At 36.8% G+C, this 25,084-nt stretch overlaps 1 protein-coding gene and 1 pseudogene across 2 annotated transcripts in view; one reads left to right on the top strand and one right to left on the bottom strand.

Annotated features, from left to right (window-relative positions):
- Positions 1–2,000: 2,000 nt before the first annotated feature.
- FAM151B (family with sequence similarity 151 member B) overlaps positions 2,001–25,084 on the top strand; it is a 30,115-nt gene continuing 7,031 nt past the window's right edge. The window contains exons 1-6 of one of the 2 annotated variants that reach the window (XM_054578269.1): positions 2,001–2,136; positions 7,470–7,595; positions 14,033–14,198; positions 17,797–18,014; positions 20,174–20,309; positions 21,969–22,016. In XM_054578269.1, coding sequence (XP_054434244.1) covers positions 2,112–2,136; positions 7,470–7,595; positions 14,033–14,198; positions 17,797–18,014; positions 20,174–20,309; positions 21,969–21,972 — 675 coding nt within the window. In that variant the 5' untranslated portion in view covers positions 2,001–2,111 and the 3' untranslated portion in view covers positions 21,973–22,016. Of the gene's footprint in view, positions 2,137–7,469; positions 7,596–14,032; positions 14,199–17,796; positions 18,015–20,173; positions 20,310–21,968; positions 22,017–25,084 lie in introns of those variants that run through there. The other variant, XM_054578268.1, reaches the window with a different exon arrangement.
- LOC129074753 (uncharacterized) lies at positions 6,909–7,015 on the bottom strand (annotated as a pseudogene).

The following is a 25,084-nucleotide window of genomic DNA, read 5'->3' on the forward strand; positions in this document are numbered from 1 at the left end:
GTGGAGGGAGGCAGGGAGGGATAAAAATCAAGACAACTGTTATAGCGTAATCTATAAGATATGATTGTTAAAAAAGTAATTTTTATTATTCAACAAAAACCCCACAAATATCCCAATGTAAAATGAGCAAATGATTTGAATAGACATGTCTCCAAGGAAAATATATGAATAGTTAATAAGCACTTGAAAATATGCTGAACATTGTTAGTCTAGGGAAATGCAAATCAAGAACACAATGAGATATTATTCTTATCAACTGGTATGGCTGTAATCAAAGAAAAAAACAACAGATAATAACAAGTGTTGATGATTTGGAGAAACTGGAATTCTCATACATTGCTGTAGGAGTGTAAAATGGTACAGGTGTTTTGCAAAATTATCTGGCAGTTCCTCAAAAAGTGAAACATAAAGCTACCATGTGAATCAGCATTTCCACTCTTATTTATATATACCCAAGAGAAATACATCCACAAACTTCACACTTCCACTCAAAACTTGTCCATGAATGTTCATAGCAGCATTATTCATTAGTAGCCAAAAAAGTGGAAACAACACAAATGTCCACCCACTGATGAATGGACAAATAAAATGTGTCATATGCAAACAATGGAATTTTCATTTGGCCATAAAAAAATAATAAAGTACTGATACACATTACAATATGGATGAACCTTAACAATATTAATCCAAGTGAAAGAAGTCAGTCATATTGTATTACTCCATTTATATGCAATGCCCAGAATAGTTTAATCTGCGGAGACAGAAAGTAGATTAAGCCTTGGCTGGTGTGGCTCAGTGGATTAAGCACCCGCCTGCAAACCAAAGGGTCACTGATTCGAATCCCAGGCAGGGTACAAGCCTGGGTTGTGGGCCAAGTCCCCAGTGGGGGGTGCACGAGAGGCAACCACTCATTGATATTTTTTTCTCTCTCTCCCTTTCCTCTAATAAAAATAAAAAAATAAAATAAAATCTTTTAAAAAAAAGAAAGATTAGTAGTAGTTGCATAGGGCTGGGGAGGAAATGTGGAGTGACTGCTTTGGGGTGATGAAAATGTTTTAAATTTGTGGTGCTTGCTGCATAAATCTGAATACACTACGAATACAATAAATTATACACTTTAAATGTGTAACATTTTAAATTATAAGAGAAATGCAATAAAAAAACAGATCAATTGTATAACTCAACTTTTATTTTTAAATGCGGCTGAAGTCGTTAAAATTTAGTGTTTTCTGAAACTTAAGAAGTCTTTTTGATTAAGCGAGGGAATATGCAGAGGACATGGAATCCTGATTGAAGAGAGATTTAAATAACTCAGGTCTAGAAAGTCTTCTATATTAAAAACTGAAGGGCTGGGTGAGAAAAGCTCCTTTGTGTGATGTATCGGGTGATGTAGCCATTCTAATTTTACAACTGACAGAGTAATCGTCTTAGTCACAGAACCAGAAAATGCCAGGGCTAATTCAGATAAATCTACTCTGCGGGGTGTTCCTCCTCCATCCCCAGAACGGTAGTAGAAAGTAAGGAATTAAGGAGGGCAAAGAAGGCAGTGGGTGTGAGAGTCTAGCTGCTGGAGTGTTTTCTGAGTGCACGCGGCTGTAAAGAGAGACGAAGGGGCCAGGAAACTTTCAAGTTATCGGTTCCGTTACTCGGGCAGAAACACTCATTTTTTATGAAGAAATGGTTCCATGTCCTTCTAGGGTGTTACGAAAACGAAAAAGAGAAACTATAACCAACTTTGGAAACTCGTACCCCACACCAGCCACTGCATTCAATCTTGCGTCTCATTCTCTGCCTTTGTCTTCCCTGACCGGGCCGGCGACAGTCACAGAATCCTGTTTTCCGACGACCTCTCAAAAGAACAATTCGCGGGACAGTCTGAAGCGACCCCGGCCGCGGAGCCTGCGCGCAGGCGAAGCTCGAGCCACAGCCTCTGAGCCTGCGCACCGCCCCCCGCCCCCACGCAGCTTCCGCCTCAGCGTCGCAAGCTTCCTCCCAGGTGGCCTCAGGCCTGTCCGCCGTGGTTTGTTGAGCTGGTTCTCCGCGCCACCCGTGACAGATTTTCCGCGATGCCAGCCGCTTAGCGCCTGCGCAGACTGCGGGCGTCCGTCAGCATGACAACGACCGCTGGGGGACCTGGTAAGCGACAGTCCCTGCTCCGCAGAATTGGCGCCACGACCTGCACTTTTCTCTGGCCTCGTGCAGGGGTGTTGGGGGCGCTTCGAGAGACTCCTCTGGCAGCACCCCTACCCTTTTTAGGTCCCCGCGATCCGCATTCTCAGCGAGCACTCACAGACCACTGACCTGAACCATGGTTCCCGCCGTGGGTATTAAAAGAAAAACGCGTTTGGGGCGACCAAGAATATTGTTCCTTTTTTAAAAAGAATTGCTTTTTAAAGACAAGTTTGCGGTTCATAGGAAAATTGAGCGGAAAGAACAGATTCTCCATATATCCCCTAACGGGATACACGTGTAGTCTCCCCGCTATCAACATTCCCCCGACTAGTAACAACTGTGAACCTGCATTGACACATCATAATCTCCGGAAGTCCAGAGTTGACCAGAGCTTACTCTCGGTGCTGTACATTCTGTGGGTTTAGAGAAATGTGTAATGACATGCATTCATCATTATGGTATCATACAAAATAGTTTCTCTGTACCCAAATGCTCTGTGCTCCACCTATTTATCCCTTACCCACCCCAATCCCTGACAACCACTGATCTTTTTGCTGTCTCCATAGTTTTGCCTTTTCCAGAATGTCATATAGTTGGAATCATATATTATGTCACCTTTTCATATTGGCTTCTTTCACTTGGTAATATGCATTTAGTTTCCTCTATGTCCTTTTTTGGCTTAATAGCTCATTTCATTTTAGCATCAAATAATATTTCATTGTTTGGATGTGCCACAGTTTATCTGTTCACACACTGAAGGACATCTTGGTTGCCTCCAAACTTTGTTAATTATGAAAAAAGCTGCTGTAAACATCCATGTGCAGGTTTTTGTGTGGACATGTTTTCAACCCGTTTGGGTAAGTAACAAGGAACGAACTGGATCATATGTTAATAGTATGTTCAGTTTTATAAGAAATGGCCAAACATCTTCCCAAGTGTCTCTGTGTCATTTTGCATACCCACCAACAATAAATGAGAGTTCCTGTTGCTTCACACCCTTGCTAGCATTTGCTGTTATCTGCGTTCTGGATTTTGGCCACTCCAATAGGTGTGTGGTTGTACTTTGTTGTTTTGTGTTTCTCTTATGACACATCATGTGGAACACCCTTTTATGCTTGCCATCTGTTTATTGTCTTTGGTGAATTGTTTGTTGAGGTCTTTGGCCCATTTTTTAAATTGGGTGTTTTCTTGTTGAGTTTTAAGGGTTCTTTGTGTAATTTGGATAATAGTCCTTTATCTGATGTGTCTTTTGCAAATAGTTTCTCCCAGTCTGTGGCTTGTCTTCTTATTCACTTGACATTGTCTTTCCCAGGGCAGAAGTTTTTCATTTTGATTAATTCCAGCTAGTCCATTATTTCGTGAATAGTGCCTTTAGTGTATGTCTAAAAAGTCATTGACACGCTCAAGGTCATCTATGTTTTCTCCTATATTATCTTCTAGGAGTGTTATAGTTTTACAATTCACATTTAGGTCTATGATCCATTTTGAGTTAATTTTTGTGAAAGGTGTAAGGTCTGTGTCTAGATTCATTTTTGTATGTGGATGTCCAGTCCAAAAATCATTTGTTGAAAAGACTTTCTTTGTTTCGTTGTGTTGCCTTTGTTCATTTGTCAAATATCAGTAGAGTCTATTTATGGAGGTCTATTTGGGAGCTCTCCATTCTGTTCCATTGATCTGTGTTCTTTCACTAATATCACACTGTCTTGATTACTGTAGTCTTATAGTAAGCCTTAATGTTGGGTAGTGTCATTACTTTATTCTCCTTCAATATTGTGTTGGCCTTTCTGGGCTTTTTGGCCTCCATATAAACTTTGGAATCAGTTTGTTAAGTATCCACAAAATAACTTGGTGGGATTTTTATTAGGATTGCTTGAATCCATAGATCAAGTTGGGAAGAACTGACATCTTGACAATATTGAGTCTCTCTATTCACGAACTTGGAACATCTCTCTATTTAGTTCTTTGATTTCGTTCATCGAGTTTTGCAGTTTTTCTCATATAGATTGTGTACATATTTTGTTAGATTTATACCTAAGTATTTCAGTCTTTTGGGTGCTAATATAAATGGTATTATGTTTCATTTCAAATTCTACTTGTTCATTGCTCATATACATTAACTTAAATATATTTGCTTATATATATTAACATTGTATCCTTCAACCTTTTCTCAGTTTAAATTTTTTCCTGACTGTAAACGTAATGCATGCTTATTATAGACCATATAAGAAAGAAATTCACATAATGACAATACTCAGAGGCACCAATAGTAAGTTAATAGTATACTTGTATTTTCTAACAATTCTGACTTTTAAGAAAATACAGTTAAGGTCATAGTATACCTGCCATCATATACTATGTAGCTCTTAAAAATTTTTTTCACTATTTAAAAAACATATAAACTAGTTTTTTAAAGCATTAGTTTTTAGTGGCTTAGGACAATACAGGTTTATTATAGTTCTGCAAGTCAGAAATCTGAAATCGGTCTCACTGAGCTACAATCAAAGCGTCAGCCATGGCTGCACTCCCTCTGGAGGGCCCTAGAGGAAAATCAGTGTTCTTGTCTTTACCTCACTCTGGGGATTGCTTCGGTTCTTGCTTCGTGATCTCTTCCTCCATTTTCAAAGCGTGCAGTGGCTGATTGAGTCTTTCTCATATTGCATCACTCTGACACTGACTTTCCTGACCCCCCTCTTGCACTTATGAGAGTCTTGTGGTTAAATTGAGCCCACGTGGATGATTTATACCACTATCTTCACCTCAAAGTCCGCTGACTAGCAAACTTAATTCCATCTGTAACCTGAATTCCTTCTTGCTATGTAATATACCATATTCAGTTTCCAGGGATTAGGACATAGATGTCTTTGGGGGGGGTCATTATTCTTCCTATTAAGAGAGAGATATATATGTGTGTGTGTGTATATATATATAGTCTCTACCTTGCTTTTTTTCACTTAATATATCTTGAGATTATGTCTGTACATGTAGATTCTTTTTAATGGCAGTATAATGTTCCATCACACAGATATAACAATTTATTTAGTGAATTTACTGTTGGTGGCTATTTAGGTTATTTTCACTCTTTTCCCATTACAGACAATGCTGCAATATATATTTTGTATCAAATATGTCATTTCCCACATATAAGCATGTTAGTTTATGGGATAAATTTATGAAAATTTATGAAAGTGAAATTTCTGGGCCAAAAGGTAGATGTATTTTTCTTTAGTAAGAATGTTTTTCTTTTTTTCTTCTTTTCGAGGTAATTTGCTACCTTACAATTCATTAATTCAGAGCATGTAATTTATTGGTTTTTATAGTGTATTTGGAGTTGTGTAATTCTCACCACAATCAATTTTTAAAACATTTTCATCACCACAAAAAGATGTAAAAATAGGGGAAGGGACATATGTGAACTTGCTGTATCTTTCACTCAGGGTTTTTTGGGGTTTTTTCTGTAGAGCTAAAACTGCTCACCCAAAAAGTCTTAATTTTAAAAATTGCAGGACAACAGTGTGGTGAGTGCAGGGGGTGGGATGGGAGAGATGCTCGGGCTAATTGATAATGGGAAAAAAAGGAAAAACACAAATAAAAATAAAAATTGTAACTAATTTTGCCTTTCTCTTGGCCCTATTTTCAGAGTTACAGCCTACTCAAATAGTACTAAATATCCTAGATCATAGATAATTGGGGTCTTCTTATATTCTACAGTTATATACAGCTGTGGCTAAGTATAAAGTGGCAGTTTCATCCATTAACAGGGCAAGGAGACCTTTTTACTTAAAATTTTTAAATTTCTGGAGTCATGGTATTTTATTATTAATATATAAGTTGCCCTTATACAAATTGTGACTGTAGTGTGTTTAGTTGAATGACGATGTGGACACATCTGTAGGCATCTTTAACTTATATTTAGCTTTTCTGGTAACATGCATGAGGACCTTTTTTGTGGATCTTCTGCTAGATTTCAAAAACTTCATTCTTAACATCTCTATTAGTCACATATTTTATCTTGAGATTATATTAAGATTTGATTATTTTTGCATTGTTAGGCATGTCTGTTATAATTAATGTGCTTTCTAAAAATGCATAACTTAAATATTTAAGAAATCATGGCCTTTTATTTTCATCTAAAAGTCTCAGACTCTATTACATATGCTAAAGAGGGCCAGGTGTGTTGAGTAGTAAGCTGCTTGTGGGGGTAGTGGATGCTACAGCTAATTCTCTCCTTTACTCTGTAGCCCAGCTACGAAGTAAACAGAGTGGTTGCTAAGTCCATGCATGTTAGTGTGAAGTTATATGCTGCTCCATTCTCTAATCAAATTTTACTTTTTCTCAATGACTTATCAGCAGTTTACAGTGGTCATTTTTAGTTTTTTAACTGTTATTAGGCAGAGTTAATAAACAAATAATTAACATAAGACAAATCTTATGCATAGGGAATTTGCAGCTACTTGGTAAGTGCTTAAATGTTTAAATAAATGAACAAGAAGTAGGGAGGTAAGAGTATAGATAACTGCTTTCATTGTTTCTTACCTCTTTCTCATTGTTATTGTAGGATACAGCATCATTTGGAGTAGATCTGAGTTCAAGTGTTTTAGTCTCAGTTAACTCATTTTAATGTTTAATTAAGAGAAAATCTGGTGTGTCAAAAAGTAGTTGATAGATATGGGAATTATGTATATTTGTACATGATAGATAAATCTGTGAATATTAACTCAAAAGTTTGTCACTCATATAAATGGTGCTGAGGCTCATAATCTGAAGGTAAATATGCTTAAATGTGTAATTTAAACTGATAAGAACAGATGCTACACTTGATCCTAGCCAAAAGGCTGAGAGCAATTAAATGCGTGACTTAAGATATAGAGTGGGTCTTCAGGTGGAAAAAACAATTAAATTGTACAAAATTTAGACGTTTTTAATATAGCTTTGGCTTTACATATATTTTACGTATTTATGGGGCCAGGTTTGGAGATAACACAATGTGAAAATTCTTGCTTTAAAGGATGTGTTTCTTACCATTTTTAAAAATCTGTTTCTTACAAGTTTTTTCGTGCTTTGGAGGTCCAGACTATCCTATATGTTTACTAATTATTACATCATATATAGCATGTTTCTATGTTTATATATGTGTTAACCTGCCACATCACAATACTTGTTCTTTTTAAAATCTCATGTTTTTCTCAGTTTAATTACTTTATTACTCTCTCTCAAGATGTGCTATGCCCTTTTTCATTAAATTTTTTTTACTCCATGTAAAACAAACTATTTTTTTCATGAAAATGCTGTTATTTTAGGATCTTGGAGTGAAAATATACTACAGTATTTTCTGAGAAATAACCAGATCACTACAGAAGATGGTGCCCAGATCACCTGGTATCATGCAGCTAACCACAAGGCACAAATGAATGAGGCACTGAAAAGTAAGTCAGTATGATTATTTATATTTACATTGGATAATAGATGAGTTCAACTCCTTTTTTTTTTTGATATCTGAGCATATTTGCAGGTACCAGAGACTTAGATGATCCAAGTGTAAACTATAGGCTGATAAAAATGTTTTTCCTTTAATCGTCACCTAAGGATATGTTTATTGATTTTATTATTTTTAGAGAGAGAGGAAGAGAGAGAGAGAAAAAAATCCATGTGAGAAACATAAATCGATTGCCTCCCTCATTCGCCCCCCTGGAATGGAACCCACCACCCAGGCACATGCCCTGACCAGGGATGGAACCTACAGCCTCTTGGTGTATGGGACAGTGCTCCAACCAACTGAGCCACCTGACCAGGGTGATAAGCTGGCATAAACATTTTTATAAAGGATCTCATTTTGTTTACAAAATGAACAAATTTCCATAATGAAAGACTCTTCTTATTTTCTAGAAGTGATTTGCCTTTTATGTGTCATATTTGAAACTGTCCTGTATTATTGCACTTGCTTATCTACTGTAGTGATTTGAGAAAAATTTTAAGACCAGGATCATGTGTCTTACATATTTTTGTCTTTCACAGTGTGCTAAGGAGAGGCTCAATAACTATTTGTTGAATGGATAGATGAAGCCATTGTATACTAATTTATAACTAATTGCCTTGGGCAGTATTTGTGCCTACGCTAGAAACCAAGACTTCTGGCTTGCTAATTCTATCTATAATCATATCTGTCAATATCTATTTCCATAATCGATAATCTACATCCATGTACATCTCTCTTCATTAGAGGGCTTTGCTGTGAAGTACCCGTGTTGGCTGCAGCAGCAGAGGAGAGTGAAAGTCTATCACTAGGGGCTTTAGAATAGCTTGAAGTGACCTCACCCAACAAGTAAAATTCTTTAGAGTCTCATGTTTTACTGTAAAATGCATGCATTTTTTGCATCTTAATCATGTATCTGGATAGTGTATCTGAATATACATTTCTTGTATTGTAAAGATACTGTTTTAAATTATTTTTCTTTGTTTCTCAAAGGGAGGAACTTTATCTTGTTTAATTTTGAATCCCAAACACCCCAAACAGTGCCTGGCACATAATGGCAGAGTGATTATTCATAAATGAATTTTAGCAAAATCAGTGCCTCAGGAAAAGATGCTTCAGTTGATTCATGGTTGACAGGAGCTGGCAGGAGTAGGGCATAGGGAGTGGATGCTAATCGGTACAGGGTTTCTTTTTGGGATGATGAAATTTTTCTGGAATTAGACGGTGGTGATGGTTGCAGAAGCTTCTGAATATTCTAAAAACCACTGGATGGTACTCTTTAAAAGGGTGATTTTTATAGTATGTGAGTTATATGTCAATTTAAAGAATGGAAAAAAAAACTATTATTTATGGACAATATGGTTGTTATATAGAATATTAAAAAGATTCTACAGAAAAGTTATTATAATTCATAGGTAAATTTAGAAATGTCATTACAAAGTCAAAATAGAAAATAAATTGTATTTCTATGTAGCAACAACTAAAAATTTGGGAAAACATCTTAAAAATTTATACTTCATAATAGGATATGTAGAAGTTTCACACCTAGAAATAATCTAGTTAAATATGAATACTTTCCTTTTAATTTTGTTTTAAAAATTACTAATGGTAAGTCACCTCCAATTGCTGGCAGTCTAGTGTTGATCTTGGAAGTTTTCATAGGTTACTTAGTCTTCAGATAATATCCCCTTTTCTTTCTGTTAGGCAACCAGAGCCCCAGGTTTTATACTTTGGGGAATCCATACAACCATATGGAAGCTGACTCCATTCCTAGGCCCCAGGTGGATCAGAATAAATTAATCAGCGCTTGGAGTTCCCTTGATGATTCATATTGTTTGGAACAGAAAGAGTTCGTCCACCCGGTGCCAGCAGAACCACTGAACACTGAGAATTGCAGTAGAGAAATGAGAGTTGTTTTATTGCTAGCATTCCTCAAGCTGAAGTGGAAAGCTGTTGCTCAAAAGCCCAAGTTTCCTGATGCCTTAAAACGGAGAGTTTGAGGAGTTAAGGGGAAGAGGTATGCAGAAGCTTTGGCAGGGCAGTTTGATTGGATAGTTTTGGAACTTGGGCATTTACGTACGGTAAGAGGCTTAGCATCAGATCTTCCTGGACAACAGACCCTTTGCTTTTTGAAAGGGTTCCAGTGTTCAAGTTCTGTTCATGTCCCAGTCCTTTGGTTCTGGGAGCACCTATGCAGTGCTGGCTCTAAAAAATAATTCAAGGATTGTAGTAATCATTGATCTGCTTTAAGGAAGTAGTACTTGTTTTAAGCTGGCCAGTGCGGTTTGTGTGCTGTTTCAGTGTTGTTCCCATGGTGGGCAAGTGATCTAACCTGGCTCAAAAGAAGATTTCTACCTTAAAACTGAAATATATGAACATCAAAGTATGTAGCCGCCATGGCATTGTTAGCCATCTTACATTACCATCATAATAGAAATCAGCCTGAAGACACACCAAGGATAGTAAAAAATTGAGACATAAAGACACTGATAACATCATCTAGCTGCTGATTACACTACACCTGGAGCCCACCCTACCTCTGGACTTCCAGGGACATGAGATAAGTTACTTTATTAGCTCCAGTCTGAACTTCTGTGAACTTGCCCCTGGAAACAACCAGTAGATATATGAGTCAGCCCTAATTTGGTAAATCATTTTCCTGCTTCCACTTTTGCTCTCGTTCAGTTCATTTTCCACCTAGCATCCCAAGTGGAGTTTTTAAACATAAATCAGGCCTTTTTTTTGTTTAAAACTCTAATGGTTTTCCATGAAAAATTCTTACTCTAACTGTGGAACGGGTCTTCACTTAGTTCTACCACTCTGGCTTCCAGGAGGACAGCTCTTCCCTGGAGTCTGCTTCACTGATTATTCTTCTCACAGAGACAAAGATAATTTTTGGTGTGTGGTTTTTGGCTGGATAGAGCTGATCTCTCGAAGGTGCTGCTGGGCAAAGGAGCATGCTCCCCTCTCCTCTTCCACCCAGACAATGGGAGGCAGCAGTCTGCCTGTTTGTATTCACTGGAACTTTGCTTCAAAGAAGCTCTTCTAAATTTTAAACTGGGAGGTGATGGTGGAAGTTAAGAGTTGGCAAGCTCATTTAGTTCTCAACTAAGCTGCATCTCCTGACCTAGCTTTATTGGTGATAAAGGTAATACTGTGAACCCCATCTGCCAACTTGGCTGTTTCGTTTCTCAGAATCCATGTGGAGAATGGGTTTCTATTTATTGGAGTCTTCAAACCACCACGATAACCTGTGAAGCCCTGCGTAAACCGGCCTATTTCTCCAGTGTCACAGGGTTCTTACATTCCAGGCTGCTGGTCGTGCAGCTCCTCCCACGGCTGAGCTCTTTTCCTCCTCAGGCTGTTGGTGTGTGCTTTCCGGGAATGCTCTTTCCTCACACTTTGCTCAGCTAACCTCTTACACATCCTTGTGTATCAGCTGAATTGCCACTTCCCCAGAGACGTCTCCTGACCCTAGGATCAAAATTCAGGGTAGCATCTTGTACTTCTCTTTCATATGTGGCCTTTTGTGGCTGCCTTATTTCACTTAACATGCTTTCAAGATTCATTTATATTGTAACATGTATCAGTACTTCATTCCTTTTTGTGGCTGAATAATATTTAATTGTATGTTACATCACGTCTTACTGACCCATTTAGAGGTTTTTTTTTTTTCCCCCATTTCTTGGCTAATATGAATAATGCTGCTATGAACAATTGTATACGAGTTTTATGTGGATACATGTTTTTACTTCCTTTGTTTATGTGCCTAGAAGTGGAATTGCTAGGTCACATGGTAAGACTATGTTTGTTTTTGAGAAAAAACAAACTTTTTTAAAGCAGTCGTACCTTTTCATATTCCCTCCAGCAGCATGAATGATGATTCTGATTTCTCCACTTCCTTGGCAACTTTTTATTGTCTATCTTTTCCATTATAGTCATCCTAGTGTGTATGAATTACTATCTGATTATTTATATTTGCATTTCCCTAAAGCCTAATGATGTTGACCACTTTTTCATGTGTTTATTGCAAAATAGCTCAGATTTGCAGCTGAGTAGTCTTTTCAGTTTGTTTCCTGCTTGTGGAAATTTGAGAGCACACAGAATACTTCTCATTTTGAACTACCTCTGTTTCTTTGGGTCCAAGTGGATACGGTTCCATGAAAAATGTATATCAAATTATAAACTGTTTCTCTAATCAAAAACCTTAACTCCAAATCTCTTGGAGGTAGACCTCTCTCTACTTTGGTCTGCCAGTTAGGGTGCTGTGGGACAATACCCTTCAGATTTTAGGATTTTTTTTGTCTAGCTGTATGAGTACATGAGGCACCATCTTTCTCTTAACAAATGTTCTTGTAGTTGCACCCTTGATTTGACCTGGACCCAGAGATAATAGTTTACAGGCAGCATCCCAGATTTGGCTTTTTCCTGAGGCTGCCTCCCAATTTGAGGATCTTTTGCCAGCCGAAGAGGCTAGATTTCCTTTTCTAACTCAGCACAAGTCCTGAATTGAAAATATTTCTATATGCTACTTAAAATCTGAGTGGTTAATTATTGAACTCACTCTCTTTCTGTTCTCTATCATAGGCAGCTAAAAGAAGCCAGTGGCACTTTCAACATTCTGCGGGGAAAACTCATTAGCCAAATCTGCAAATTTATTAGGTACCCTTTCTGTCTTTCACCAGTTGCGTAAGTGGCAATGTTGCCAAAAGTTTCATTACTATATAAAACAGGTTGTCTGTTCTCAAGCTTCCAATCAGAATTTCCTCATTGCTCTTCCAACTCCCTTCCCTTCTCAAATTCTAAGAGGTCCTGAAGCCAGTGTCAGGTTTCAGATTTTATGGCAACACTCCACTTCCAGATAACTTTTTTTTTTTTAACTATTGTTGTATAATAAACTAATCCCAAACTTACTGCGTTAAAATAACAGCGATTTATAATTTCTCATGACTTCTGGAGTCAGCTGATTGTTCTTCTGTTCTGTGTGGTGGAGGCTGGGGCCTCTCCGGTTGCTGTCCTCAGTGGTCTCGCCTGAACTTTTTTGCATGGCGGCTGGCTTACAAGAGGATGAAAGCAGGAGCTGCCAGTCATTTTAAGGGCTAGGCCTAGAACTGATGGTTTTTCTTCCCTTATTTTCTTTTGGGTTAAGCAAGTCACAAGGTCAGCGCACACTTAAGGGGAGGAGAAAGAAGAGAAGAGAGGTATATGTGTATAGGGGGAAGTGTTGCCAACCATCTTTGGAGTCATCTACCACCCCCTGCAAAACACATTCATGCTAAGTCTCTGGTGAAGCTTATTACCTTTTCCAGGGAAGTGTGCTTTGCTGATGTCAGAAACGTCCAAGCCTGTAGAGAGTTTTTGTGAGTTTCTTTGAACCAAACTGACAACAATTGCTGGGAAGCAAATCTCAACAGATTGAGAAACTGCTCCAGAGAATAGCAGTTTTACAGTTTATTTTATACATTAAAACCAAAGGAGATATAATGGTGGGGGGTTACATGAAATTCATTGATTAGGGAGGCAGAAGAAAGAGAAGAGGAGAAATCTCTGAGATTGGATAAAGAGTTAAACAGAGATACATATACTTTTTTTACATTTGTTGGTAGGGGATAGTTAATAATTAACAGTTATAGCACATAGAAATGGTATTTGAGGAACAAGATAACAATGAGGGGTTCTGTGGTCTCGTGCTCTGAGGGGTCCAGAAAAAGGGATGGGCTCTGACATTCTAGGGTGCGTTTTCTTAGATGCAAAACGATGTAGACAGGCTCAGTTAAGGTAAAGATTGACCTCTGTTAAGGAAGCTGAAGGCCTAGCATGTGATTGCTTGCAATGACTCACATTTATTAGGAATTTTTACGTTCAGACCATCCTATGTGGTTACCTTTGGTCTCTGAGTTTGGAATACCTGCCGCATGGGCCTCCCCTGACCTTGTCAGGTTTAGTATGTGGTCCCTTTTTTGTCCACAGCTTTTAAACAGTAGCTGAGCTTTAAGTCAAAGAAAGGAATCTGTAACATAAGCAATAAATATTTGTAGTTTCTAATTTGAGGAGTAAGAAGGTAAAAGTAATATTTTTATTCTCAGAGACTTAAACAAATAGTTATTAAGCTTTCTTTTGTATATTTGCTTTGCTGTATCCTGGGAGGAAATTAAATAGTATGACAACAGCTTAAACACTGTGTGGGAATGATATTTAACTCCTCCCCAACTGCCTGCTTATATGTAAAAGACAAGAGCAATGTGTAAAGACCTAGCACAGTACCTGGCACTTATTTAGTAAATGGCAGTTTTCTATTATTCTTTTATTTTACTCAAAAGGATACTGGACATGGCATCTTCTGGAGTCCCTATTTTGTTAGCATTAACCTAAGTTCTTTTATTGGGACAGGTTCTGCTCACATGATAGAGGCTGATGTCCTTCTTCCGAGTAATGGATCAGACCATGGCCAACCAATCATGGCCCATCCTCCTGAATCAAGCAGTGATAATACTCTACAGGAATGGCTGACTGAAGTTATGAAAAGCAATAAAGGCATCAAACTAGATTTCAAGAGGTATTTGTACAAATATGTTCAGTCTTCTGGTTGTTACAGAATAACTCTGTGTAGGGGGCAGAGAGGGAGAAAGTTAATATCCTGTTATATCTGTACCTGACTAACTAACTTTGTACTTTTAGCTACATTGAAACAGAGCCCTGGCCAGGTAGCTCAGTTGGTTAGGGCATTGTCTGGATATGCCAAGGTTGTGGGTTCAATATCTGGTCAGGGCATATGGAACAACCAATGAATGCATATGTAAGTGGAACAACAAATCGTTGTTTCTCTCTCTCTCAAATTAATACATTAAAAAACCACAACAAAACTATCACTAATGATAATTATTTATTTTAAATGTAATTTTAAGTGGGTTATTGCAATTTTAAGTATGATTTTTATTAAGTTATCCTCAATTTCTAAATGAAATTAATAGGAAAATAGGATGTGGTACTCAGAAGTTTGACATACAAATAACTTTTTAGGAAAAAGAACCTATTCTATAAAAACTAAGTTTGTATATTTTTCTAGGATTTAGAAAAGTACTAAGCAAAGAGAAATTTTAGATAGTATTGTGATCAAGACTTCCCTCTTCAAATGGTCAACATGGCAAACCTTTTAGCAGTTCTTTATGAGAAACTTAATACTTATACATGTAAGAAGTGAGAATGTTGGCCACTAGTATTTTTAATTAGAATTACATGGAATTTATAGTTTATTTGGGAGGGATGGGTCATTTTGCAATATTTACAATACTGATTCTTCCAGGATTTTCCTCCACATTTACTCTTTTAGAATTATTTTGTCAAGTTCTAGAAAACTAAGAACTATAACAACAAAAGTTTAATTTTCCTCAGTAAGGTTTTATGTTTTCCTTAATGCAAGTTTTGTTTTCCTTATTTAAGTTTCTGGTATAGGAAAGTATCATTACTTTTTGTATTTGTAGTATATATTAATGGTAATTAAAGTATTCACATATAAAACAGAATAAGTATTAAATTCTTGCTTCATCATGTTCTGCGTCATAGCTTCTTACTGTGCAGTGCTTTATAGTAGACACGTATGCTGGTGGAATTTCAATTTTGGGGAGAAGATGCTAGCTGACACTTGATATTGTCAAATGGAAAAACCAATGTTAAATTGCCCTATGTCAGCTTACTAAATTGAGAAAACCTAAAAAGTTCCCCCAACTTCTACAGACACCAGATTTCTGAAGAAATCAGAGTCCTTTCTGGAAGGGAGTTTCAGGGTTTCCCCCTGCTCCACCCAGGAAAAGCACAACCCCATAGGACTTGGAGACAGGCAGGCTTTGGAGCCACAGGTACAAGTCGCTTGCTACCAAAAATGGGAAAATTTGTAGGAAGTACAATGTCAGATTCTCAGAATTGTGGTTTTTAACATGGTTTTGATACCCTTCAAGGCAGAGAGCATTTGAGACAGAAATGACAGCGTTTAAATAGGAGTCTGCAAGATCCAGCATCAGAGTTTATTAATGCACTAAAATCTAGGGCATCCAATAAAAAGAAATGAAGTCTTACCATTTGTGACAGCATGGAGGGACCTAGAGGGTATTTTGCTAAATGACATAAGTCAGATAGACAAAGACAAATACCATATGATTTCACTTAATGTGGAATCTAAAGAACAACATAAATGAACAAGAAAACAGAAACAGACTCATAGATACAGAGAACAGACTGATGGTTGCCAGAGGAGAGAAGGGTTGGAGGACTGGATACAAAAGGTAAAGGGATGGAGAAGTACAGATTGGTAGTTACAAAATAGTCATGGAGATGTAAAGGGCAGCATAGGAAATATAGTCAATAATATTGTAACAACATGTATTGTGCCAGTTGGGTACTGGAAATATTGGGGGGAACACTTTGTAAAGTAAATGATTGTCTGACCACTATGCTGTACACCTGAAACTAATACCAACTGATATTGAATGTCAACTGTAATTGAAAAAATTTTAAAAATTAATATATATAAAATCTAGGGCCTCTATTCCAGGGTCAGAAGAAGGAGAAAAAAGAGCTTACCACATGGGAACAGAGTGAAAAGTTAGAGGCTGGTTCCTTCTGGTTTTATGGCACATACAGTATCCTTGCTCACTGATAAACAAGACCCAAGAAGTAATGGGATTATCAGTTTCTCTTCTTAAAGTAGAGTGCCCAAAAGCAGTGCAATGAAAAGCAGCAGAAGCATAGGCAGAAGGATTCTAGTTCCTTAGGAAAAAAGATAGAAATGTGAGAAGGGAGTGCTGAATGGTTTCCCTCTAACATCCATCTCCAAAATTCTTCATTCCCCATTGCAGTTTTCACCAAAAGCTAATTTTCCTAGAAATCAACATAGGCCTTAAATGGCCTATGTTCAGAGGTAGTTCAGAATAATAAATAGTGTAGTTTTCCAGTAAAGCTTGTATGTACATTTTTGAAAAGGAAAATTTATGTAGGCTGACTAAAATCTTATTGTTGCCCTGACCATTATGGCTCAGTTGGTTGGAGCCTCATCCTGTAACCCAAAGATTATGAGTTTGATTCTTATTCAGGACACATACCTAGGTTGAGGGTTCAATCCCCAGTCCGGCACACAGGATCCCAAATCTGGGAAGGAGGCAACCCACTGAAGTTTTTCTCTCTCCCTTACTCTCTCCTTCCCTTCCTATCTAAAGGCAATGACAAAATGTTCTTTGGCAAGGATAAAAAAAAATTAAACAAAAAACTAAACCTTATTGTTTCAAAGTCTCTAGTTGTCAGAATCGATGTTGGGAAATAAAGAGTGAAGCCGCCTTTTTACTTAGAAGTAACTAAAATACAGTTGCCTCTACTTTCCAGAAAATGTGTTTACAAAAAAGGGAAAAAATGAAGTTTATAAAAGCCTTAAGGAAATTTTATCATTTTATGCTTTGTAATCATTTTTAGGAATATGTTTATCCAGATTCACACAAGAATACACGATGGAGAAAAGGTTCTTTTCTCCAAGGTCATGAGCCATTGCTAGAAACATGCACTTTGAATATTTTCATAAATGCGAATTTGTAGGTTATGAGATTATCAGATTTTAAAATCTTATTTATATATTCTCTGATGAATGTATCTCTTTTTAAATTGTTTTTATATTGCATGATCCTAATATGCAATTTTGAAACCTCCATCTGTCCACAAGTGGCATTACTTGTACATTTATAAAACCTTTAAGGTATCTTCATGAATAATAAGTAAAAGTTAACATTTTGTCACATGGCAGATGTTAACTTTCCTCTATGGTACTTTGTGATCTTTGATTTTATTTAATTCAGGCATTATTATTAGGCATTATACTTAAAAAAAAAAACAACTCTGATGATATATTTATTTATTTTTAGAGATGGGAAGGGGGAAAGAGAGAGAAGGAAGGAAGGAAGGAAAACTGGTTGCTTCCGTATGTACCCTGATTGGAGATCGGACCCACAACCCTTTGGTGCATGAGATGATGTTCCAACCAACTGAGCCATTTGGCCAGGACTGTTGTATTATATTTTTATTATGAATTTGAGAACATTAGAACCACTAGTTTAAAAGAACTTCCTATTTACTCTTTATAAATTTCTCTCATTGACAACAAACTGTATTTTCAGTCTGGCAGCTGTAGAACCATCGATGATGCTTTTGGAAAATGTGAAGAGGCATCTGAAGCGTCCCGTGTGGATTAATGCTGATATTCTTCCCGGTCCAAATGGGAATAGCAAAGTAGTGGACGCAAAACCTTTTATAGACACTGTGACATCCTTCTTTCCAGATGTGACATTTTCCCTGGGTTGGACAACAGGATGGTATCCTGAGAAAGTCAATGAAGGTAATAATTACAAAATGCATTTCTTGTTGGTCAAATTAAAATATACTGCTAATATAAAAATAAATACCTTTAATACAAAATCAAAAACACATTCTACAAAATCTAAGAGTCTAATGGAGATAAAGGTCTGGCTCTCAAGATACGTGTATGATTCTTCTTTCTATTATTTCAGATAGACACTGCGTTCATTGGTGACATTCTATTGCCAAGCTTCCATGAGAAATATTTATTTGCAGGGTCTAGAAAAATGAAACCTGCCTCTTTGAATACTTTAAACAAATCCTGAGTTGGTGTCTTTGAACTTGTAAAACTTTGTATAGTCTTTTTTTTTTTTTCCTCTGACTGTGGAGCAAACTCCCTGTGTCAGATGAAAGGTAAAGAAATGGTAATAAGAGCTTCTCATGTGGTGTGAGGCTATAAGTAGTGGGGGTATGACTGAAGAGCACATGCTCCCTGCACAATGGAAGAGGTTCGGCTAAGGTGCTGGGACCTTGCTGCCTTCATGCTCTCTGGCCGGACAGGAGAGTGGGCGGCCATGAGTCTCTCTAGGCTCGATTCCTTCTTTTCTTCACCTACTCCTACAGATGGACCTGATATTTTCAGCTTCCCTTTCGTCCTTTCGTGGCTGAAATTTATCACTCTTATTCATCTTTCTATTTCTTCATATATTCCTAGATAGTAATTTCCAGGTAACAGCCAGTAAGCAATCCAGTGCTCTGGGACATCTGTCGATGTGGTAAAAATGATAACCTAAAAAGGTGTTTAGAACCTGTGAAGATGTCAGCCTTTATCCTGTGTTCAGGGTACTTTTTTTTTACTTACTTGCTATTATTGTTTTTAAATATAAAGTTTTTAAGTCTAACATGACATTATAATAACTGCTATCTAGTGAGTAGCAACATTTAGGTTATTACCAGCTGGACCAGCAATTGATATGATTGAGAGAAAAAAACAATGTTTTAACTTGACTCTAGTTTAATTTTTCTAATCATTTAAATTTTTATTAGTTTCATTTAAAAATATAACATTATAATTTAAAAAGTGTTTAAAGAAGGTAAACTAGAGAGTGTTTAGTAACTTCCTTGCTGATTCTGAACTCCTTTTATTCACTATTTAACTCAGGCTTTAACCTCAGGCTTGAACTGAGTTAAACCAGGTCTTTAAGTCATTTTGGAGTTGCATGTTTTGAGACTGGTTTTTTCCACTGGCCTCTTGCCGTTGCCATCATGTGTTTTATCCTCCCCTATTTCTTATGCCACAAATTTTAGAAAAAAGAGTTTATAAGTTTGTAGTAATATAAGTATATATCTTCTGTTAGCAATTTTTTCTAATTACAGTATATAATTTTTCAAATTTTAAAGGAAATCAGTCTTTTCCCTTCTTTCATGAGAAATTTAGCTGCTAAACTAATATATTCAGATAGGCTTTCTGTAAAATATTCTCTTACTGACCAATACTTTTTTGCAATCTGCTTTTGATAGAGTTTAGAGTTATTTTAAGATGTAATTTTTTTCTGCAGCTATTTATAAACAGTTAAATGTGTTTTCCATAATGTCCTAATAGGATTTAAAACACATATGTAAAAGTCAGTTTCACCACTATTTCTATTTCAGGTAAAATCTATTTGAAATCTGGACTATCCAAAAATTTAAAAATTAAGGTTAAACGTTACTCCAATAAATTCAATAAAAAAGTAATAAATAAATAAATAAATGTTTTAAAATTGGAGTTAATTATTACTTAAACAGCTAATGAACACATAGTAGGCATCTTTCTCTTGGAAAACAACACAAATGGAAAATCTTAGTTTATAGAGAATATTAATAATGAGGAAGTACCTCAGAGTCTTAGAATCTTTAAAGTAGCTACTGTATCAAAATTTGCTTTCTTTGCATTTGAGATATTAGTAAATTATTTTTTAATATTTAAATTTTTAATTAAATTTGCTGTAGATCACTTGTGGTATGGTTTTAGATTTAATTTTTATCTACATTTTCCACCCAAAATATTTTCCTTCATTAAGCTGTATTTTTATTCACTTTGAATTCAAATGGAAATTTGTATGAATTACCTATGAATTTACATACATAATTTAGTTTTTATTTAATTGACTTCAGTATTCCAATTAGAAAAGTTAAATTTCTTCCTTTTCATTTCAGGTTACAGTTGGACAATGGTGAAAGAGATGGAATGCATTTGTAATGAACTAAATCAGCCTGTGACATTTCCTGTCAGAGCAGCATTAGTCAGGCAGTCTTGTTCTCAGTTACTTTGGCTGTTAAAGAAATCAAACAGGTATGTATGTGTAAGTAACAGTACAGTGTATGTGAGTGTGTATGAGAGACAGAGACAGAGGATGAAAACTGGTTGTGTCAAGATAGTGTGTGTGTGAGAGAGGGAATGAACACTGATTCTGTAAGCACACAGACTCCCTCACTCAAGAAAGCTTCTTAGTGAACCTTAACATTGTCTATTTCTGTTTTCGCATATAGTAGGAGCCCAGTGAATGTCACTTTTTTATTGCTATGAAAAGACATTCACAAAAAGGTAAAAGTGGATAAAATAGTTTCCCTTTGAATTCTATTATAATATCAGAAGTCTATTCCATAAAAACTTTTGTCATTTTAATATGTAATAAAAATTAGTTGGACCATCTATTAAATACTAAAATATATTATAGAGGTGCAGATATAGAAACAGTTTTGATACTGTTTTTTTAATAGGTTAGTCAGTAGAACAGCAGGGAAAGTCCAGAAATAAACCCAAGTCTGTCATGAAACTTATTATTGAAAATAGTTGGCATTTGTGCAATAGTTAAGTCATTTGTGCAAAAGTTTAATAACTCACATTGATCAACAGGCCAACTATGTAGGAAAAACAAAGTCCCTTTCCTTAGTACTTCCTTCAAAATAATTTCCAGATGAATTAAAGATTTGAAAATCAAATATTAAATACATAAAAAAAACAAGAGATGATTTTTTTATATAGTTTTAGAATAGAGAAAACCTCTAATTTAGGGTTTATGGCATAGCTTTGATACATTTGAATACATAAAAATGGAAAGATTCTGGTAAAAACTATCCTCAATACATTTGTCAGATGTAAAGAATTTTAACAAATAATGAATTTTCAAGAATCATCCCATAAAAGACCCAGTATGTTAATTCACTATATTGTAAAGAGTAAGGGAAGCAGACACTCATGCATTAAAGAAGTACCCATGGTCCTGTGGATATTGAATTTTTACCAAACGTCTTTTCAGTTTTTATGATAATATCCATATTTTTCTCCCTATATCTATTAATGAAATGAATTATGTTAATCTTTTATAGTATTGAACCACCCTCATATTTCCAGAATAAACCCAGCATGATCACAAATTATCATTCCTTTATGGTGCTGCTGCATTTGTATTGCTAATGTTTTAGTTAGAATTTCTGCATTTGAAAATGAGATTGCCTTGCCCTGATCATGCGGCTCAGTGGGTTGGGCATCATCCAGCAAAGCAAAAGGTCCCAGTTCCATTAACAGTTAGGGCACATGCCTGTGTTGTGGGCCATCCCTGACTGGGGCACCTGGGAGAGGTGGCTGATTCATGTTTTGATGTTTCTCTGCCTCTCTTTTTCCCTACCTTCCTTTATCTCTAAGAAAAAATAAATAAAATATATTTTAAAAAAAGAAGGAAAAAGAAAATGAGACTTCCCTGGCGGGGGTAGCTCAGTTAGTTAGAGCTTTGTCCTGAATGCCAAGGTTGCAGGTTCAGTTCCTGGTCAGGGCACATGCAAGGGACAATCAATCAATACATAAATAAGTGGAACAACAGATCATTGTGGTTCTCTCTCTCTCTCTCTCTCTCTCTCTCTCTCTGCCTCCCTCCCACCCCCTCGAAATTCAATAAATAAAAAAAGAAAGAAAATGAGATTGCTCTGTAACTTTTTTCCTTCTCAATTTTAGGTAGCGACCTTTCATTCCTTTTACATGTTCTGAGATGTTAAAAATAACAGTGAAATGGCCTGTACTTGATTTGGTAAACTCAACTGTGAAGCCATCTAATCCTTGTGGTTTGAGGAAAGCTTAAGCCATAACTCTTTCCTGTTTTTTATATGGTAAATGGCCTACTTGGTTTTTCTATGTCTTTGGGCGTAAGTTTTGATATATTGTATTTTCCTATAAAATTGTTTGCTTCATCCAGCTTTTAAAATTTATTTACACATAGATGATTACAATAGTTTCTTATTCTTTTAGTTTCTTCTCTGTCTTTAAAATAATTTCCTATCTCGTTTACTTGAGTTTTTCTTCTTGTTTCTTGATTAAACTAGATAATGATTATCTTTCTTTTTTTAAAAGAAGTAGATGTTGGATTTATTTATTTTTCTGGTTTATGACTTACTAATTTATTCCTTTTACCTTTTAAAACTCTGTGTTATGTAGTTTTCTCTAATTTCTTGCGTTGAATACTTGTTTTCATTTACATATATATTAGTATATGTATTAATATAAGTATTTAAGACTATAATTTTTTCCTCTGATCACTGCTTCAGCTCTATTTCATTGTTTATTATGTATAGGTTATCATCACTGTTAATTTAAAATGTCCTGCAAGTGTGGCTTTTTTCCTTTATCTCAAAAGTTGTTTTAAGAGAAATTTTTTTAGGCATTTAGATGGTAGAATTATTTATTATTTTGGCTTTATTAATAGGTTTTTTAGGTTTATTTCAATCAGGTAATGTCTATGTTATTTCTTCTTTGTAAACTTTATTAAGGTTTTATTAATTGCTTAATACATGGATATTTGTATGAATTTAGGTATTTTATGAGGATATTGTATGGCTGTTACAAACAGAAACCTGAATTAACAATAACTTAAATAAGTCTTTTTCAGAGTGTCAGAGACCCAGAATCCTTATACCTTGGTGCTCCACTTTCTTTAGGACATTGACCTTATTTATAAGTGGTCAGATTGATTATTGCCATAGCTGAGGCTCAGAGGAAGGAGGGGAGAAAGAGAAGCTCGGGGCATGTCACTCTCCTACAAGGGCATAGCTTAGAAGATGCACACACTCGTTGGCTGTAACTTAGTCCTGTGCCTATACCTAGCTTCTGGTGAAGCTGGGAAATGTAGCCGTTATTCTATAAAACCTTGTTTCTAGTTAGTATTCAGGGGATTGTTATGCAAGAAAGAAAGGAGCAAACTACTAGTTTTGGTGACACATTAACTTTATTGGTTATGTTATATAAGTCTTTTATACCCTTTTGTTTGCTTTAAAAAATATTTTTCATTTACTTCTTTGAGCAAGTAATACATTCATGAGGTTCAAAAACCAAAGAATGGAGTTCTGCGGTGGAAAGCATCTCTTTAATTTTTCTGGGGTTTTGATGTTTAATTTTTCTGGAGTTCTTCCATTTATGCCATGTTTCCTTGTCTCATTTTGGCAGCCTCCCTGTGTTTGTTTCTATGTATTGGGCAGAGCTGCTATGATTCCCTGTCTTAGTAGCTTGGCCTAATGTAGTAGGTGTCCCGTAGGGTTCAGGGCACAACCTCCCCTATCACCCAAGCTGTGTTCTTGAGGTGCACCCTTTATGTGGGCTGAGTACCCCCTACTCTTGTAGTTGAACCTTGATTGTTGTTGGCAGGTCAATGGGAGGGATTTATCCAGACCAGTCAGCTGCAGGGACTGGCTGTGACCACTGACCGCCAACCTCTGCTCTCCGTGGAGGATCAGCTGTGCAGAGCCAGGATGGTGGTGTTCTGACATGGTCTGTAGCTGTCCATTGGGTGTGTTGGCCCTCGGGTTTCCCGGATGGTGCAGGCCAAGGTCAGCCTCCACCTGTGTTCTGCCTGGGGCCACCCTGAACAAGCTATAAAGCAATCTGAGATGACTGCTACTTGTGCTGGGCTTGGAGATTCCCAGGCTAAGCCAAGCTGTGAATCCAAGCTGGCTGCTGCTAGTGCTGGGTCTGGGGCCACTTAGCACAAGGTACAGGGGCTAGGGGCTTACCAAGGTTGGTTGTTGCTTGTTTGATAGGATTTAGGAGGTTGTAAAGTATGAGACAAGACCAGCCATTCATATGGAAAAGTCACACATAACAGTTTGGGTGGACGTGTAAGTTGGGTAGGACCCTCGGGTGGGGTCTCCAGGGAAGGGCAGTGTTATCCAGGTTGATGGAGACTCAGATATGCCACCTGCCTGCCAGCTCTGTGGCTCTGTAGGGGGAGGGCTCAGAAGAGGGTCAATGGCCTCTGCCTGCCTTTCTCTCTGGGAGAAAGTTGTCCCTCAGCTCTCACCTTGATACCAGACACTTCAGTCCCTCCCTGTGTGCGACTGGTGCCTTTCAAGCTGCTATGCCTATGCTGGAGCTCAGAGGTAGTGCGTTGGAGTAAGTCCATGTGTGAGTTCTTTAAGAGGAACTGCTTGGAAATCCAGAAGTTTGTTCTGCCAACTCAATCCCTGCTGTTTTTTGCAGCAAGAAGTTATGGGGACTTATCTGCCTGGTACTGTAACCCTGGGCTGGGGGGACTGGTGTGGGTCTGGGACTCTACTCCCAAGATATCCCTCCTGAATTTTTATTCTCCATATGTGGATATGGGCCAACCTCTTCCGTGTCTCCACCCCTCTTACCAGTCTGGATGGATGTGGTTTCTTTAATTCCATGGTTGTCAGACTTCCATTGAGCTTGATTTCTAAGTAATGCTTCTATATTTTTGTGTAATTTTGATGTGGTTGTGTGAGGAGATGAGTGATGTTTACCTGTACTGCCATCTTGACTGGAAGTCTCTCTGTAAACTTTCTCACCCCTCATCCACTCCAATGTTTCCAGTGCTTTCTAGCATCAAGACAATGAAATTTGTTTGACCTGTTTTATCTTCATGAAGAATTATAGCTTTATTATTAAAAGATCTCTTTATTAGTCTTGTTTAATGAATTTTTTAATCTAAGTTCACATTGTCTTTTTTTGTTTGTCTTGAAAACTTTGCCTTAGCCTTTCTTGAAAAATACATTTATAGTTTTATTTTTATTGACTTTTTAAAGGCTGTTTTATTGTCATTAAAAGAATAGTTTTAGACCTAC

This window comes from Pteronotus mesoamericanus, unplaced genomic scaffold, assembly GCF_021234165.1.
Source record: "Pteronotus mesoamericanus isolate MK-2021 breed Mesoamerican mustached bat unplaced genomic scaffold, CSHL_Meso_final contig_50, whole genome shotgun sequence".
Classification (NCBI taxonomy): Eukaryota; Metazoa; Chordata; class Mammalia; order Chiroptera; family Mormoopidae; genus Pteronotus; species Pteronotus mesoamericanus.